This window comes from Mobula birostris, chromosome 8 (genome assembly GCF_030028105.1).
Source record: "Mobula birostris isolate sMobBir1 chromosome 8, sMobBir1.hap1, whole genome shotgun sequence".
Taxonomy (NCBI): Eukaryota; Metazoa; Chordata; class Chondrichthyes; order Myliobatiformes; family Myliobatidae; genus Mobula; species Mobula birostris.
Window position 1 is genome coordinate 2,771,901 of NC_092377.1, and position 20,168 is coordinate 2,792,068.

Consider the following 20,168-nt stretch of genomic DNA (forward strand, 5'->3'; position numbering starts at 1 on the left):
GAGCATTTTTGTGTGGTTTCATTCTGGGCAGAGACTAAAGGGTTACTCCCGAGAGATGACCTTGCAGCACATACTCACCAAACATCCAGACGTCACTGGCAGAGGTAAATCGCCTGAAGTTAATGGACTCCGGGGCCATCCATTTAATTGGCATCCTGGTCACCGACGCTGTGGGAGATATGAAGAGTTCATGAGTAATACAGTGACACACAAAGAGGGCAGTTACCGTTTGCACCCAGGGTCAAGGTTCAGTGACACATGAGGGAGCTGTATCCATGGCACCCAAGGTCAAAGGTTAGTGATGGGACACAGTTACTGTGGGCACCAAAGGTCAAGGATTAGTAACCAAGGAATTGTTATCATGGACTCTGAGGGTCAAAGGTCAGTGACAGGGCAGTTGCCAGAGACACTGTGGGCCAAAGGTCAGTTCTGCGGACACTGAAATTCAAGGGTCAGGGATGGGTGCAGTTTCTCTAGGTACCCAGGGATTCAAGAGTCAGTGACAGGTAATAATTGTCGTAGGTAATGGGGGTGATATTTCAGTGACAGGGGGCAGTTGCTGCGGACAGGGAAGGCCACGGGCTGTTCCCCTACCTTTGTAGTAATTGTCCTCTTCAATGTAACGCGAGAGACCAAAATCCCCCAGCTTCAGCAAGGTCGGCGAGGCCACCATAACATTTCGCACGGCAATATCACTGTGGGAGAGGAGGAGGGTTAACTCCGGCAGTGGGAAACGGGGAGCAGGAGCCACAGTGGTACCATAAGATGTAGGAGCAGAATTAGGCCACTTGGCCCATCTAATCTTCTCCATCATTTCATCACGGCTGTTCCAATTTCCTGTCAGCCCCAATCTCCTGCCTTCTCCCTATAACCCTTCATGTCCTGGCCTATCAACCTGGCTTAAATATACCCTACCACTTGCCCTCCACAGGCACCTGTGGCAATGATTCACCACTCTCTGGCTAAAGAAACTCCTCCTCATCTCCACTCTAATGGATGCCGCTCTATGCTGAGGCGGTGTCCTCTGGTCTTTAGCTCTCCCACCACAGGATGGTGGAGGAGGGAGTCAGACAAAACCAAACACAACATCAAGACTGAAATCTGTCATGTTCCAGAATCCTACAGCACAGGCAAAGGTCCCTTGGCACAACTGGTCCAACCTAATCAAGATGTCCATCTGAGTTAGACTCCTTTGCCTGTATTAGGCCACATTCTTCTAAACCAGGGATTCCCAAACTTTTTTATGCTATGGACCCCAGGTTGGAAAACCCTGCTCTAAAGCCATCTCTGAACTAATTTTGATGTATCTGCCTCAAACACTTCCTTGAGTCTAGTTCCAGATACTGACCACTGTCAAGGTGAAAAAGTTGCCCCTCAGATCCCTATTAAATCTCTCTCCTCTCATGTTAAACCTCTGCCCTCTAGTTCTTGATTGTCAGACCACTGGAAAATGACACTGGAGAGGTAGTAATGGGGGACAAAGAAGTGGCAGATGAACTGAATAAGTATTTTGCATCAGTCTTCACCATGGAAGACACTGGTACAGCAGAAGTTCGAGAGTATCAAGGAGCATTTGCTATTATTAGGGAGATGGTGCCTGGGTAGCTGAAAGGATGGAATGTGGATAAGTCACCTGGATCAGATGGACTACATCCCAGGACTCTAAAAGAGGTGGCTGAAGAAATTGTGGGGGCATTAGTAATGATCTTTCTGGAATAGTTCTGGAGGACTGGAAGATTGCAAATGTCACTCCACTCTTTAAGAAATGAGCGAGGCAGAAGAAATAATAGGCCAGTTAGTCTGACTTCAGCGAATGGGTAGATGTTGAAGTTATTAAGGTTGAGGTTTTGGGGTACTTGGAGGCTAAAGTCAGAATGGTTTCCTTAAGGGAAAGTCTTGCCTGACAAATTTGTTGGAATGCTTTAAAGCAATAATAAGCAGGACAGACAAAGGAGAATTGGTTGACGTTGTGTACTTGGATCTTCAGAAGGCCTTTGACAAGGTACCACACATGAGGCTACTTAACAAGCTACGAGCCCATGGTATTACAAGAAAGATTCTAGCATGGGTAAAGCGTTGGCTGATTGGCAGGAGGCAAAGAGTGGGAATAAAGGGAGCCTTTTCTGGTTGGCTGCCGGTGACTAGTGGTGTTCCACAGGGGTCTGTGTTGGGACTGATTCTTTTTATGTTTTGTGTCAATGACTTGGATGGTGGAATTGATAGCACTGTGGCAAAGTTTGTGGACAATACAAAGATAGGTGAAGGGGCAGGTAGTTTTGAGGAAGTAGAGAGGCTACAGAAGGACTTAGATAGATTAGGAGAACTCTACCCTCCCCTCAGCTCTGTCTGGAATGGCTGGCTTGTATTTTCTGAGGATATTCCAGTGACCAGGCAGGAAGCACTAAATGTGGCAGAGCCCACCCGGGAGAGATCAGACATCACAGGGGAATCAGTTTCCAAGACAGATAGGGCAGGAGGTGGGACCCAGATGGGGATCTGTTCCAGGAGGGGGCACAGTAATGTAACAGTTAGTAACACTTCACAGCATGAGCAACCTGTCTTCAGTTCCCACTGCTCTCCATAAGGAGGTTGTATGTTCTCCCTGTGACTGCGTAGGTTTCCTCTGGGTGCTCCTGTTTCCTCCCAAGTGCCAAAGATGTATAGGTTAGTGTTAGTAAGCTGTGGCCACTCTATGTTGGCACTGGAAACGTGGCAAAACTTGCTGGCTGCCCCCAGCGCATGGGTCTGTGTTGGCCTTTGACACAAAGGATGCATTTCACTGTATGTGTGACATGTTAAAGTAATCTCTCTTAATCTCTCTTTACTTTCAGCAGGTAATTGAAATAGTTTAAATACTGGAATAAAGTCATAAAGTCACAGAACAGCACATAAGCAGGCCCTATTTACTCTGTGCTGATCTCTCAATCCGCCTGGTCCAATCGACCTGTATCTGGAGCAGGGTCCAGCATACCCCTCCCATCCAAGTCCCAATCCAAATTTCTCTTAAATGTTGAAGTTGAACCACCACTTCCAGTTGCAGTTCATTCCACAATCTCACCACACTCTGAGTGAAGAAGATCCCTCTTATGTTACCCCGAAGCACCTTTCACCCTTAACCCATGACCTCTAGTTCCAGTCTCACCCAACCTCAGTGGAAAAAGCCTGCTTTCATTCACCCTCTCCATGCCTCTCATAATTTGTAAACCTCTGCCAATGTCCCCTCATTCTCCTACGCTCCAGGGAGTAAAGTCCTAACCTATTCAAACTTTCCCTGTTACTCAGGACATCGTCCTGGCAACACTTCTTGTTAATCTTCTCTGCACTCTTTCAATCTTATTTACATCTTTCCTGCAGTTAGGTGATCAAAACTGCACACAATACTTCAAATTAAGCCTCAAAAACATCCCATACAACTTCAATATAACATCCCAACTCTTGCACTCAGTACATTGATTTATGAAAGCCAAGGTGCCAAAAGCTTTCTTTATAACCCTCCCCACCTGTGACACCACTTTCAATCGTCATCAATTAGTTCTCCGCGTCCCTTTTATTGAAGGTGACCCACGGACTTACCGATGGACAACTTTCACTCCCTCCAGGTAGGCGAGGGCCTTGGATATCTGCCAGGAGTAATCCACCAGGGTGACCACATCCAGTGAAGCTTTGTTTGTGGTCAGGTATCCCTCAAGCTGGGTTTAAAACAAAACACATCGTACAGTAATCAGCTGCAGGACATCAGCGAGCCCAGAAGCTGGGGAGAGACCCTGTACGGCTAACGGCAGCTTTATTCATTGTGGAGGACCTGCCTTTCCTGTCCTCTCCAGCGCGGGTCATTCACAGCTGGACACCAGGACGTCACTGGAAGGGTAAAATGATCACCCCCCCCCAACCTTCTCATGGGACAGTTCGAGATAAATAAAGGCAACCAAATCCCACAAAACAAATGATGAGCTCAATATTTTCATCAGGCGACCCTCCCTCAGTACCACCCCTCCCACAGTGACCCTCCCTCAGTATCTCCCCTCCCACAGTGTGAGTCTCCCTCACTCAGTACCACCCCTCCCATAGTGTGACCCTCCCTCCCTCCCACAGTGTGAGTCTCCCTCCCTCAGTACCACCTCTCCCACAGTGTGACCCTCCCTCAGTATCTCCCCTCCCACAGTGACCCTCACTCTGTACCACTCCTCCCAAAGTGTGACTCTCCCTCCCTCAGTACCACCCCTCCCACAGTGTGACCCTCCCTCCCTCAGTACCACCCCTCCCACAGTGTGACTCTCCCTCCCTCAGTACCACCCCTCCCACAGTGTGACTCTCCCTCAGTATCTCCCTTCCCACAGTGACCCTCCCTCAGTATCTCCCCTCCCAGTGACCCTCACTCTGTACCACTCCTCCCAAAGTGTGACTCTCCCTCACTCAGTACCACCCCTCCCACAGTGTGACTCTCCTCTCAGTACCATCTCTCCCAGTGTGACTCTTCCTCACTGCTACCCCTCCCACAGTGACCCTCCCTCAGTACCATCCCTCCCTCAGTGTGACCCTCCCTCAGTACCACCCCTCCCACAGTGTGACCCTCCCTCAGTACCACCCCTCCCACAATGGGCAACAGAAAAGTCACTACTGAGCAACACTGTCATTATTTTTGACTCCTATTGGGCAGGGGTACACTTTAGTGTAGTCTGGGGTGACGTACATTTTATATTTTCTTTTTTTGAAACACTCTGCCATGGCGCGCGCGCACACTCTCTCTCTCGCGCGCTCTAAAAAATGGATTTCCAGGATATTGTGTATAATTTGCAGGCATCAGGGAACCACTATCAATATGCGGGAGACTCCTGGAACTTCCAGGAGAGGTGGGATGTCTGCCACCCAGACCATGCTCTTTTCTCGATGCTGCCATCAGGTAGAAGGCACAGGAGCCTCAGAACTCACACCACCAGGTTCAAGAACAGTTACTACTCTCAGCCATCAGGCTCTTGAACAAATGAGGATAGCTACACTCATTTAAGGGCTCTTTTATCATATGCTATTCCATACTTGTCATTTATTGCTAATTATTTATTATCTGCATTTGCACATTGCTTACGGTTTACAGTTCCTGCTGTTTGAAGATCCTGTTTACAGTTCTATAGATTTGCTGACAACTTTGTCTGAGTTCTTCTGCAAACCCCTGCTTCCTCACAGAACCTGCCCCTCCACCTTTGTATCTTTGTATTATCCACAAACTTGGCCACAAAGCCATCAATTCCATCATCCAAATCATTGACATATCATGTGAAAAGAATCAATCCCAACAGCAACCTTTGCGGCACACACTAGTCACTAGCATCCGATCAGAAAAGGACCACTTTATTCCCACTCACTGCCTCCTACCAATCAGCCAATACTCAAACCATGCCCGTATCTTTCCTGTAATATCATGGGCTCATATCTTGTAAGCAGCCTCATGTGTGGCACCTTGTCAAAGGCCTTCTGAAATTCCAAGTACCCATCTCTTGTCTGATTCTCCCTTGTCTATCCTGCATTTTATTTCCTCAAAGAATTTCACCAGATTTGTCAGGCAAGATTTTCCCTTGAGGAAACCATGCCGACTATGGCTTACTTTATCATGTGACTCTACGTACCCTGAAACCACATTCTTAATAATTGTCTCCAACATCTTCCCAACCACTGAGGTCAAATTAACTGGCCTATAATCTCCTTGCTTCTGCCCCTCTCCCTTCTTGAAGAGCGGAGCGACATTTGCAATTTTCCAGTCTTCCGGAACCATGCCAGAATCTAGTGATTCTTGAAAGATCATTACTAATGCCTCCACAATCTCTTTAAGCACAACTTTCACTACCTGGGGTGTACACCATCTGGTCTAGGTGACTGATCTATCTTCAGACCTTTCAGTTCACCGAGAACCTTCTCCCTAGTAATGGCAACTTCACATACTTCTGACCCTGACACTCCCAAATTTCCTTCATACTGCTGGTGTCTTTCACAGTGAAGACTGACACAAAGTTCATTAAGTTTGTCCACAGCTTCTTTGTCTTCCATTCCTATCTCTCCAGTGTCTCTTTCCAGTGGTTAGATAACTACCTCATCTCTCTTTTATTCTTTATACAGCTGAGACAAGTTGTGGTACCCTTTTACATATATTTGGCCAGCTTACTTTCATTATTCATCTTTTTTCTCATTACTTCCACATTGTGAGCCTCCCTCAGCACTGCCCCTCCTACATCATAACACTCAGTATGTCTCTCCCACAGACCCTGGGGTGGGGCAGGAACTTCTCAGCTGCCCACACTTCCCCTCTCACCTCTCCATAAGGACACAGTTCCATGATTAGCCAGGCTGGCTCCTCTTCAATCATCCCGATGAGTTTGACAAGATTAGGATGGTCCAGAGGCTGCATGATCACTAGGAAGGGAAGTGTAGGAGGTCAGACACAAAGCACCCAACTACTGGACAGTTGCAACAAGGGAGCTTCCATATTTTGCAGACAGAGTCATAGAAAAGTACAGCACAGAAGCAGGCCCTTCGGCCCATCCAGACATGCCTACTCGCATTGACCTGCACCCAGACTGTAAGCCTCCAGACCCCTTCCAAACTTCTCTTAAGTGTTGAAGTTGAGCTTGCATGCACCAACTGTGCCGGCAATCATTCCACACTCTCATTGCTCTTTGAGTGAATTGGTTTCCCCTCATGTTCAAACTAAACATTTCACCTGAACCCTTAACCCTTGTTATAGTCCCACCCAACCTCAGTTGCAAAAGCCTGCTTGCATTTACCCCATCTATACTCCTCACGTTTGTACACCTCTATCAAATCTCCTCTCAATCTTCTACATTCTAAGAAATAAAGTCCTAACCTACAAACACAATAAATTCTGCAAATGCCGGAAATTCAAAGCAACACACACAGAATGTTGGAGGAACTCAGCAGGTCAGACAGTATCTATGGAAATGAATGAACAGCCAACATCTTGGGCCGAGACCCTTCATCAGAACTGAGAGGGAACAAGCAAGATGGGGGGAGGAGGGGGGCAAATGCTAGCTAAAATGTGATAGGTTCTTTCACATCCAGCTTTTGACCTTTCACACCCACCTGGCTACACTTATCACCTTCCAGCTTGCCTCTTTCCCCTGCCCCCCTTTTTAATTCGGGCACCTTGCCCCTTCCCTCTCAGTCCAGAACAAAGGTCTCGGTCCAAAATGTTGACTGTTTACTCTTTTCATAGATGCTGCCTGACCTGCTGAGTTCCTCCAGTGTTTTGTGTCTGTTGTTTTATGTTCGAATGTATTCATCCCTTCCTTACAACCCAGTTGCGGCAACAGATGGTAGACAGCAGACTTTTTGGGTTAAGCATAGAACATAGAACAGTCCAGCACCATACAGGCCCACCATATCGTGCGGACCTTTTAATCTAACCATCCCCTCTGTTTTTCTAACATCCATTTGCCTATCCACAAGTCTCTTAAGTATCCCTAATGTATTTGCCTTTGCCACCATTCCTGTGTAAAAAACCTACTGCTGACATCCCCTATATAATTTCCTCCACACACCTCAAAATTACCCCCCCCCCCCACCGTCATTTTAGCCATTTCCGTCCTGGGAAAAAGTCTCTGGCCAGGAACTCCATCTATGTCTTATCTTATAACCTCTATCAGGCCACTTCTCCTCCGCCTTCGCTCCAAACAATAACACCCCAGCTCGCTCAACTTATCCTCATAAGACATGCTGCCGAATCCAGGCAGCAGGCTGGTCAACTCTCTACATGTGGACCCTCAGTCTGCCTCAACTAGAAACGTTGACTGTGTATTTTCCTCCACAGGTGTCCCTTGACCCAGTGAGTCCTTCAACAGATTGTGTCTCCGGTGTCCTTGCAGAGAGGGAGACTGCTGACGCACTGATGAAGATCTGTCTACGTGAACCAGTAACTCTATTCGTCTGCCCACAGGACCCAGAGTTCCTCCAGCATTCAGTATTTTGGCCAGTGCGTAGTGTGCAAGTGATCCTTACGGCCTTCCACAAGGAACTTCTCCTTGATCTCGTACGTACAGTCACTTTTACAGGTCTTCACTGCTACTGCCAGCTGCTCGCCTCTCTGTGGAGGGAAACAATAAATACATTTATTATCGAAGTTCGTATATGTCACCATATATACCCTGAGATTCCTTTCCTTGCAGGCATTCACAGGAAAGAAAAGAAATACAATAGAATTTATGAAAAACTATATATTAACAAAGACTGATAACCAATGTGCGAAAGAAGACAAACTGCAAGTAAACAATGATTCTGAGAGCATGAGGTGTAGGGTTGATGAAAATGAGTGTAGGTTGTGGAATCATTTCAGTGTTGTGGTGAGTGGGCATTATGTATTTACTTGTTTAGAAATAGGGTGCAGCTCAGGCCCTTCGACACAGTGAGCCACACCGCCCAGCAACACACCTAACCTCACCACTGGGCAATCACAGTGAAACTAAATTCCAATGTGTCAGTATTTCACTGGAATAAAGTAAATCACAGTGGCATGAGAGGAGAACTGGCCAAGGTTGACTGGAAAGGGACACTAGCAGGAAGGACAGCAGAGCAGCAATGGCTGGAGTTTCTGCAAAAAATGAGAGAGTGCAAGATAGATACATTCCAAATAAGAAGAAATTTTCGAATGGAAGAAGGACACTACCGTGGTTGACAAGTGAAGTCAGAGCCAAAGTAAAAGCAAAATAGAGGGCATACAAGGAAGCCAGAGCTGGTGGGGATTGGGTAGCTTTTAAAAACTTGCAGAAGGAAACTAAGAAGGTCATTCGGAAGGAGAAGGTGAATTATGAGAGGAAGCTGGCGACTAATATCAAAGAAGATACTAAAAGCTTTTTTAAGTATATAAAGGGTAAAAGAGAGTTGAGGGTAGATATAGGACCAATAGAAAATGACACTGGAGATATTGTAATGAGAGACACAGAGATAGCAGAGGAACTGAATGCATATCTTGCATCAGTCTTCACAGTGGAAGATGTCTGCAGTATACCGGACATTCAAGAGTGTCAGGGAAGTGAAGTATGTGCAGTGAAAATTACAGCTGAGAAGGTGCTCAGGAAGCTTAATGGTCTGAGGGTGGATAAATCTCCTGGACCTGATGGAATGCACCCTTGGGTTCTGAAGGAAGTAGCTGGAGGGATTACAGAGGCATTAACGATGATCTTTCAAGAATCGATAGATTCTGGCATTGTACTGGATGACTGGAAAATTGCAAGTGTCACGCCGCTATTTAAGAAAGGTGGGAGGCAGCAGAAAGGAAACTTTAGACCTGTTAGCCTGACGTCAGTGGTTGGGAAGTTGCTGGAATCGATTGTTAGGGATGAGATTATGGAGTACCTGGAGGCACATGACAAGATAAGCCAAAGTCAGCATGGTTTCCTGAAAGGAAAATCCTGCCTGACAAACCTTCTGCAATTTTTTGAGGAAATTACAAGCAGGGTAGACAAAGAAGATGCAGTAGACATGGTGTACTTGGATTTTCAGAAGGCCTTTGACAAGGTGCAGCACATGAGACTGCTTAGCAAGATAAGATCCCATGGAAGTTCAGGGAAGTTACTAGCGTGGGTGGAGCATTGGTTGATCAGCAGAAAACAGAAAGTGGGAATAAAGGGATCCTATTCTGGCTGGCTGCTGGTTACCAGTGGAGTTCCACAGGGGTCAGTGTTGGGACCGCTGCTTTTTACGATGTATATCAATGATTTGGACTACGGTGATTAATGGATTTGTGGCTAAATTTACTGATGATAAAAAGATAGGTGGAGGAGCAGGTAGTGTTGAGGAAACAGAGAGCCTGCAGAGAGACTTAGATGGTTCAGGGGAATGGGCAAAGAAGTGGCAAATGAAATACAATGTTGGAAAGTGTATGGTCATTCACTTTGGGGAAAAATAAATGGGCAGACTATTATTTAGATGGGGAGAGAATTCATAATGCAGAGATGCAACGGGACTTGGGACTCCTTGTGCAAGATGCCCTAAAGGTTAACCTCCAGGTTGAGTCGGTGGTGAAGAAGGCGAATGCAATGTTGGCATTCATTTCTAGAGGTATAGAATATAAGAGCCGGGATGTGATGTTGAGGCTCTATAAGGCACTCAGGAGACCACACCGGGAGTATTGGGTTCCTTATTTTAGAAAGGATATACTGACATTGGAGAGGGTTCAGAGAAGATTTACAAGAATAATTCCAGGAATGAAAGGGTTACTGTATGAGGAACGTCTGGCAGCTCTTGGGCTGTATTCCCTGGAGTTCAGGAGAATGAGGGGGGAATTTCATAGAAACACTCCGAATGTTAAAAGGCCTGAACAGATTAGATATGGCGAAGTTATTTCCCATGGTAGGGGATTCTAGGACAAGAGGGCACAACTTCAAGATTGAAGGACGTCCATTTAGAACTGAGATGCAGAGGAATTACTGTAGTCAGAGGGTGGTAAATCTGTGGAATTTGTTGCCACGAGTGGTTGTGGAGGCTAAGTCATTGGGTGTATTTAAGGCAGAGGTAGATAGGTTCTTGATTATCTAGGGTATCAAAGGGTATGGGGAGAAAGCAGGTGAGTGGGGATGACTGGAAGAATTGGATCAGCCCATGATTGAATGGCAGAGCAGACTTGATGGGCTGAATGGCCTACTTCCTTTCCTATATCTTATGGTCTTATTTACAATGACCAATTAACCTACAAACCAGTGCATTGTTGAACAGTGGTAAGAAACTGAGGTCTCTAGAGGAAACCCACTCCACCAGGTCCAACACCGCCAGGTTCAGGAACAGTTCATGGGGAAAGCATCCAAGCTCCTTACAGATGGCAAAGGTAATGATCTCCAAACTCTGGAATGCTCAAACAGCACTGCAGTAACTGCTATGGTTCCTTGGCACCCATGTTAACCACGGTGGTTCAGTAGCCTGATGGTTAAATGGTAATAACTCTTCCTGAACCTGGTGGTGTGGGACCTGATGGTTGAGGGGTAATAACTGATCCTGAACCTCATGGCGTGGGACCTGAGGTTTCTCTACCTCCTTCCTGATAGTTAAATGATATTAACTGTTCCTGAATCTGGTGGTGTGGGACCTAAGGCTCCTGTACTTCCTTCCCAAGGCCTAGATGGTGCAGGACCTTGATGATGGATGCAGCTTTCTTGCGGCAGTGCTGCTTGCAAGTGGACTAAATGGTGGGGAGGGCTTTTCCTGTGATGGACTAGGCTGTATCCATCACGTTCTTTCCCATTCCAGTCAGGACGCACTCCACTGGGAGAGGAAGGTATAGGGCAGTCACACTGTGGTTTCTATGAAGAACGAGGGTTATGTCGATTGACATTTGCTTCCTGACATTCCTTGTCCACTGTTCTGACTGGTCATGTAGGATTTATTTGTAAACTTCTCCACTATTACTAACTACAGTAAACAGAAGCCCACTCAGAGCAAGCAGAGTGACCAAGGAGAGGTTTTAACAGACAACAAACATCATTGTAAGAAAAATCCAGGAGTTTGTCAATATTTATGTGTTTTCATTAATTTGCATAATGCAAACCCAGCAATGATTCAAACCTGCAGGTTCCCTCTGTTGGATTAGACTGCTTAATTAGAAGTTTAAAAATTAATTATCTGCTTGTATTTTATATAACAACTTAAGTAAACGTGACTGATTATTATGCTTCTTAGTGGTCACAGTATGAATATGCAGTTGTCCACTGTGTCTCCGATTAGTTGCATTTGTATCATTCCGAAGCTGTGCCCTGTGGTCCTAGATTCCCCACTCTGTCTGGATCTTTCCATATTCAATATGTTTCAGTGAAATCCCTCCTCACTCTTCTAAACTCAGGCACGTACAGAACCAAGCCATCAAACTCTCCTCATACATTAACCCTTTCATTCCTGGAATAGTTTTCATAAACCTTCTCTGGACCTTCTCCAATACCAGCACATCCTTTCCTAGATAAGGGGCCCTAAACTGCTCACAATACTCCAAGTGCAGTCTGACCAATGCCTTATGAAGCCTCAGCATTGCATCTTTGTCTTTACATTCTAGTACTCTCGAAATTAATGCTAACATTGTATTTACCTTCCTTACTACCAACTCAACCCTTAGGAAATCCTGCATGAAGCTTTCCAAGTCCCTTTGCACCTCTAAATCAAACAAATTTATCCACTCCAGGACCCAATGAACAACTGCATATACACACTGTGACCACTAGGGGCCACACTGAACAACTGCATATTCATGCGACACACATAAAAGTTGCTGGTGAATGCAGCAGGCCAGGCAGCATCCCTAGGAAGAGGTGCAGTCGATGTTTCAGGCAGAAGGGTCCTGACGAAGGGTCTCGGCCTGAAACGTCGACTGCATCTCTTCCCAGAGATGCTGCCTGGCCTGCTGCGTTCACCAGCAACATTTATGTGTGTTGCTTGAATTTCCAGCATCTGCAGAATTCCTGTTGTTAACTGCATATTCATACTTTGACCACTAATAAGCATACTAATCAGTCAGATTTATATAAATTGTTATATAAAATACAACTTCTAATTAAACAGTCTAATCCAACCAAGGGAACCTGCAGGGTCCTGACGAAGGGTCTCGGCCCGAAACGTTGACTGTACTTCTTCCTAGAGATGCTGCCTGGCCTGCTGCGTTCACCAGCAACTTTGATGTGTGTTGCTTGAATTTCCAGCATCTGCAGAATTCCTTGTGTTTGCGTGGTTGAATAATTGCTGGGTTTGCATAATGCAACTTAACGAAAACAGATAAATATGACAACCCTCTGGGTTTTACTTAATAGACCTCTATCACTGTTGTTTCAGTTTTACTCTATTCTATCAATGCTTAACAAAACAATCACAAAGCAATAGGTTTTATGCCTCTTCCCTGACTCCTGAAACACCAGAATCCAACACCAGTAATAAAGGCAATATTTTCAGTTTCTGTCTGTATTTAACAACCACCAAATGACACTGCTTTATTGCGGGATATATCCTCAACTAAAACTTTGAATTCTGAGTCAGTCTGAGATTGGTGAAATGGACACTGATGAGCTGTGGCTATTATGTTTACCTCCAGGATTAAAGTTGGTGAAATGGAGTGCTTCTCTGGAACAGTGGGAGCTAAGGGGAGATCTGATAGAGGTTGAGAAGATTAGGAGATGAATTATGAATTCCTTTTTCCCAGGGTTAAAATGTCTGATGCCAGAAGGCATGCATTTAAGGGTAGAGGGTTAATTTCAAAGATGTGAACGGCATTTTTTACATAGAGTGTGGTGGGTGACTGCAATGTGCTGCCTGGGGTGGTGGTAGAGGCAGAAATGTTAAGCACTTTTAAGAGAAGTTTAGACAGGCGCATGAATGTGAGGAAAATGGAAGGGTATGGACATTGTGTAGGCAGAAGAGATTGGTTTAGTCAGCCATCTGATTACTAATTTGGTTGGCTCGTCACATCTTTTTGGGCTGAAGGGTCCATTCGTGTACTGTACTGTTCTATGTTCTATCTTCTAATTTTGAATCTCGACAAAGTACATGAAACGGGGACAGGTGAGCTGGATGTTGTTCCCTCTTGGAGTATAGTAGGTTAAAATAACTATTCTAATGGAAAAACAACTGACCTTAACGAATTCTCTTCTCTGTCCAGATATTCTCTGTCATCTGATAGTGGAGAGCACCCCTGTGGGCGTCCCCCTCAAAAATAAGTACTCCATTTTGAGTACTATTGGGGGGGATGATCTACCTAGGAGAAGTAACAGCAGCCATGCACCTGACACGGAGTCTGGCACTGAAGAATAGGGCACTGAAGAGGGTGGCAGTCGTGATAGGGGACTTGATAGTTACGGGGACAGACAGGTGATTCTGTGGATGCTAAAAGGAAACCCAGATGATAGTGTGCCTCCCAGGTGCCAGGGTCCGCAATGTTTCTGAGCATGTCTACAATATCCTGAAATGGGAGGGTGGGCAGCCAGAGGTCGTGGTACATATTAGCACCAATGACATTGGTAGGAAAAGGGAGGAGGTCCTGAAACCAGAATACAGGGAGTTAGGAGGGAAGCTGAGAAGCAGGACCTCAAGGGTAGTAATCTCGGCATTGCTGCCTGTGCCACGTGACAGTGAGGACAGGAATAGAATGAGGTGGAGGATAAATGCGTGGCTGAAGAATTGGAGCAGGGGGCAGAGATTCAGATTTCTGGATCATCACCTGATCTCTTCTGGGGCAGGAGTTACCTGTACAAAAACAACAGACTGCACTTGAATCGGAGGGGGACCAATACTCTTGCGGGCAGGTTTACTAGAGCTGTTGGGAGTGGTTTAAACTAATCTGGCAGGGGGATAGGAATCAGCAGAAGAAGAGCCAACAGGTTTACCATTAGATGATGGGTTTAACATGAATGTAAGGAAGGACAAGCCAACGATTAGGCACACATGCAGACAGAGCAAAGAGTTTAATTGTATCACAGAGGCAAAATTCAAAAGGGCGAAGAATACAGGACTGAAGGTCAGTACTTAAACGCACATAGCATTCGGAATAAGGTTGACAAACTTGTGGCACCATCAGAGATTGGTCAGTATAATGTTGTTGGCATCACTGAGTCTTGGCTGAAAGAAGGTAGTGTTGAGAGCTTCGCATCAAGGATATACTTTGTGTTGAAAGGCCAGGCAGAAAGGCATAAGTGGTCGTGTGGTTCTGTTGGTAAGAGATGGAATTACATCTTTACAAAGAGGTGACATAGGGTCAGAGAATATCCGATCTTTGTGGGAGGAGATTAGAAACTGCAAGGATGAAAAAAACCATGATGGGAATCATATACAGGCCTCCAAATAGTAGCCAAGATGTGGGATTAAGATTACAAAGGGAGCTGGGAAGGGCATGTATTAAGGATCATGACACAATTGTAATGGGGGACTTCAATATGCAAGGGGATCGGGAAAATCAGGTTGGTGTTGGATCACAAGAGAGGGAATTTGTTGAATGCCTACGAGATGGATTTTTAGAACAGCTTGTGCTTGAGCCTACATGGGGAAAGGCTGTTTTTGATTGGGAGTTGCATAATAATCCAGATTTTATTAGGGAGCGTAAGGTAAAGCAATCCTTAGGAGACAGTGATGATGTTATTCATACTGCATTTTGAGAGAGAGAAGCACAAGTCAAATGTATGAGTCCTGCAATGGAATAAAGAGAATTACAGAATCGTGAGAGAGGAGCTTCCCCAGGTGGATTGGAGGAGGATGCTGGTGGAGATAATGGCAGAGCAGAGGAGGCTGAAAGTTCTGGGAATAATTCACAAGGCGCAGGATAGATATGCCCACAGAAGATGAAGTTCTCATATGGCAGGGATAGGCAACCGTGGCTGACAAGGGAAGTTAACACCTGTGTAAAAGTCAAGGAAAGGGCACATAAAGTAGCAAAAGTTGGTTGATTGGGAAATTTATAAAACCCAACAAAACACAACTAAAAAAGACAAAAGAAGGGGAAAGATGAAACATGAGGAGAAACCAGCCAATAACATAAAGCAGGATACTGAAAGATTTTTCATTGATATAAAGAGTAAAAGGGAGGTGCGAGATGATATTAGACCACTGGAAAATGACGCTGGTGAGGTAGTAATGGGAGACAAAGAAATGGCAGGTGAACGTAATGGGTACTTTACATCTGTCTTCACTGTGGAAGACACTAGCAGTGTGCCAAAGGTCCGTGAGTGTCTGGGAGCAGGAGTGAGTGACATAGCTATTACAAAGGAAAAAGTGTGGGGAAAACTCAAAGGTTTAAAAGGTGGTTAAGTCCCCTAGACCAGATGGACTACATCTCAGAGTTCTGAAAGAGGTTGCTGAAGAGATAGCAGATACATTATAGTTATGGTCTTTCAAGAATCATTTTATTCTGGCATGGTTCCAGAGAACTGGAAAATTGCAAATCTCACTCCACTCTTTAAGAAGGGAGGAAGACAAAAGTGAGGAAATTATAGGCCACTTAGCCTAATCTCAGTGTTGGGGAAAGTTTTGGAGTTCATTATTAAGGATGAGGTTTCAGGGTACTTGGAGACTCATGATAAAATAGGTCAAAATCAGCATGGTTTCTGTAAAGAAAAATCTTGCCTGACAAATCTGTTAGATTTCTTCGAGAAAGTAACAAGCAGGGTGGACAAAGAAGAGGCAGTGGATGTCATTTACTTGGATTTTTCGAAGGCATTTGATAAGGTACCTCACATGAGGTTGTTTAACAAGATAAAATCCTGTGGCATCACAGGAAAGATACTGGCATGGATAGAGGAATGGCTGACAGCCAGGAGGTAGCGAGTGGGAATAAATGGGGCCTTTTCTGGTTGGCTGCCGGTGACTAGTGGTGTTCCTCAGGGGTCGGTATTGGGAACATTACTTTTCTCTTTGTTTATCAATGATTTAGATTGTGGAATTGATGGCTTTGTGGCAAAGTTTGCAGATGATATGAAGATAGGTGGAGGGGCAGGTAGTGCTGAGGAAGCAATGTGATTGCAGCAGGACTTAGACAAAATGGATGAATAGGCAAAAAGTGGCAGATGGAATATAGTGCTGGGAAATGTATGATAATGCATTTTAGTAAAAGGAACAATAGTGTGGACTATTATCTAAATGGAGAGATGTTTCAAATATCAGAGACGTAAAAGGGCTTAGGAGTCCTCGTGCTAGACTCCCTGAAGGTTAATTCAAACGTTGAGTCTGGGGTAAATAAGGCAAATGCAAGGGGAATATAATATAAAAACAAGGAGATAATGCTGATGATAGTAGTCAGACACTAGTCAGGCTGCACTTGGAGTATTGTCAACAGTTTTGGGCCCCACATCTCAAAAAGGATGTGTTGTCGTTGGAGAGAGTCCAGAGGAGGTTCACGAGGATTATTCTGGGAATGAAGGGGTTAACATATGAAGAGCGTCTGGCATCTTTGTGTGTGTACTCACTGGAATTTAGAAGAATGCGGGGGATCGCATTGAAACCTACCGAAAGTTGAAAGGACTAGATAGGGTGGATGTGTAGAGGATGTTTCCAATGGTGGGAGTGTCCAGATCTAGAGGGCACAGACTTCAGAACAGAGGTAAGGAGGAATTTTTTTTTAGCCAGAGAGTGGTAAGTCTGTGGAATGCTCTGCCATAGACTGCGGTGGAGGCCAAGTCCGTGTGTATATTTAAGGCAGAAGTTGATAGTTTCCTGATCAGTCAGGGCATCAAGAGATATGGTGAGATGGCGATGGAGTGGGATCCGGGATCAGCCATGAAGTATGGCGGAGCAGACTCGATGGGCTGAATGGCCTAATTCTGTTCCTTTGTCTTATGATCTTATGGACTCCGTCTTAAGAATTCCCAGACAAGAGACATCTAGTTCAGGCATTGACCCGTGAACACTCAACACCTTGACATGGGATGCAAACCCCTGATTTCCAAACATTATCTGAAGAGAATAGACTCACGACTGTTTTGTAAACTCCTTCGTAAACTTGACCAAAGTATCCTTCTCCCAGAATCCTGCCCAGAACCACCGAGTCTCGAGAGATACTGTTCTGAGGAGCTGCAAGGAAAGTGGAGAGAAATGAACACACTGGGACTCAATGGAATGATTCCATCAGAATCAAAATCAGAATCAGGTTAAATGCCACCGCATACGTTGCAAAATCTTCTGTTTTGTGGAAGCAGTATATTGCAATAGATAATGTGTTTTAAAAACTATAGATTACAGTAAGAAAATGTATAAAAAATAAAATTAAATAAACCCTGCAAGAGAGAGAGCAAAAGAAACTGAGATATGGGTCGACTGTCCATTCAGAAATCTGACGGCAGAGGGGGAGAGACTGAGATGTTCATGGGTCGACTGTCCATTCAGAAATCTGACGGCAGAGGGGGAGAGATTGCTCCTGAAATGTTGAGTGTGTGTCTTCAGGCTCCTATGCCTTCTCCTTGTTGTTAGCAATGAGAAGAGGGCATGTCTTGGGTGATGGGGGTCCTGGATAATGGATGCTGCCTTTTTGAAGCATCACCTTTTGAAGATGTTCTTGATGCTGTGGAAGCCACTGCCCATGATGGAGCTGGCTGAATTTGCAGTTTTTCTGATCCTGTCCAGTGGCCTCTCCATACCAGATGGTGAAGCAGCCAGTTAGAATGCAGTTTGGTCATCTATCTCTTTGCTATTTGTGGAAGCTTGCTCTGTACACCTCGGCTGTGGCCACATTTCCTCAGCTGTAAGCTCTGGTGGATGACGTGGTTTCAGCAAGGCTATTTTCTCTCCTCTCTCCCATCGGGCAGAAAATACAAAGTCCTGAATGTACATCCCAGCAGGCTTAAGGACAGCTTCTATTGCACTGCTGTCAGGTTCCTGAATATACCTCTCGTACAATGCGATAGATTCTTAACCTCACAATCCTCCAACAGCACCTTGTGATAGGTTTGGAGGCTTGCGTGCCTCATTGACCCAAAGGCTACGTATGTTGGCTGGAGTCAGGGCTCTATGCTTTGGTAGGGTCACCCATGCTGAACAGTGAAAGGGTAGAGGCCAGACTGGGTGGTCCACCTGTCCTCCAGGTCTGGGGGTTCAGCTCAGGGCTAACAACCCTGACTGGTGAAACAAAACTGTTACAGAAACAGCAATGAAGAATCCTTCTACGTCTGAGTGTAACGGTACCACCCGAGACTTGCATAACTGACAACAGTGAAAAGCAAGAGGAGGCTACTGACACAGTGAAGGAAGCCCTGAACTCTGCCAGAGATGGAGGATGTTCATTGCTGCCCTGTGTGCCGGTGGCATAATGGGCAGTAAGTGACTTAGTTAACCTCACCGTCTGCCTTGCCACGATCTTGCACTCTGTCATTCACCTGGACTGCACTTTCTCTTTAGCTGTTAAACATTATTTTATACGCTTTTATTGTTTTACCTTGTTCTACCTTAATGCACTGCGTAACGAATTGATCAACGTGAACAGTATGCTTCCCCTCCATGACTCTGTCTACACTGCCTCAATAATGCAGCCGGCATCATCAGAGACACCACCCACCCCAGGCATCCTCCCTTCTCCCCTCTCCCATCGGGCAGAAGATAGCATGTACCACCCGTTTCATGGAGATCCTCTATACCACCAGTGAAAGGACCCCTCATTCGTTTGAAGATGACCTAATCTCCTAACCTACCTTGTTGTGTCTCCTGCTCCTTACGGAGCAGCAGTTATGTACTCTCTTTATAATGCTTACAGAGTATTCTGCATTCGGCTTTCCCTTTGTACAATGCCCATGTATGAAATTATCTGTCCCGATTGCAGGCACACGAAAGTTTTTCACTACATCTTGCACATGTGACCAAGGAGGATCCTTCACACACTTACCCGTTGATCGCGGTGAGTCAGGGATTTCAGCGTAGATGTCAGACCCTGTGAAAGGATAGAACACTCATAAGTCAAGAGTAAAACCCAGAAGAGTACAGAACAGGCCTCTCAGCCCACTGTACTATTTATTTATTTTACTCACAGTAACAGACCGATCCACCCAATGACCCCACGTCACTCACTCACACCTGTGTGACCAACTAACCTCCGGACCTGTACACCTTTGGACTGTGGGAGGAAACCGGAGCATGTGAAGGAAACCCACACAGTCACGGGGAGGACGTACAAACTCCTTACGGACAGTGGCAGGAAATGATACCCAGTAGCTGGCTCACTAATGGCATTACGCTAACCACTGCATTAACATCATGCCAAACCAGTTACATTAGCAATCAGATTACAATGAAATCTAATCTAATCCCTTCTGCCAGCACAATGTGCATATCCCTTCATTCCACGGTAATGGGGCGCCACGGTAACGTACAACTCTATTACAGCCCAGGGCATCGGAGTTTAGAGTTCAGTTGCAACGTCACCCCTAGGGAATCTGTACATCCTCCCTGTTCAACGTGTGGGTTTCCTCCGGGTGCCCTGGTTTCCATCCACTGTCCAAAGCCACACCAGTTGGTACGTTAATCAGTCATTGTAAATTGTTGAATCGGGGTTATTGGGGGTTGCTGGGGTGATGCAGCTCGAAAGGACAGAAGGGCCTACTCCACACGATATCTCTAAATAAATCTCCTGCCTGTTCCTGAGCATGTCTAAGACCCTCTTGAAGACTCCTAATGCATCTGCCACCACCACCATCACCCCAGACAGCGCATTCCACACACTCTGTGTA

At 45.6% G+C, this 20,168-nt stretch overlaps 1 protein-coding gene across 5 annotated transcripts in view; it reads right to left on the reverse strand.

The window, feature by feature from the left end:
• LOC140201103 (protein-tyrosine kinase 2-beta-like) overlaps positions 1–20,168 on the reverse strand; it is a 233,870-nt gene that overhangs the window by 30,254 nt on the left and 183,448 nt on the right. For all 5 annotated transcript variants that reach the window (XM_072264704.1, XM_072264701.1, XM_072264703.1 and 2 more), the window contains exons 14-20: positions 19,328–19,372; positions 17,429–17,526; positions 8,005–8,089; positions 6,302–6,402; positions 3,574–3,689; positions 595–695; positions 79–168 (exon numbers count right to left, since the gene is read on the reverse strand). In XM_072264704.1, coding sequence (XP_072120805.1) covers positions 79–168; positions 595–695; positions 3,574–3,689; positions 6,302–6,402; positions 8,005–8,089; positions 17,429–17,526; positions 19,328–19,372 — 636 coding nt within the window. The remainder of the gene's footprint in view (positions 1–78; positions 169–594; positions 696–3,573; positions 3,690–6,301; positions 6,403–8,004; positions 8,090–17,428; positions 17,527–19,327; positions 19,373–20,168) is intronic.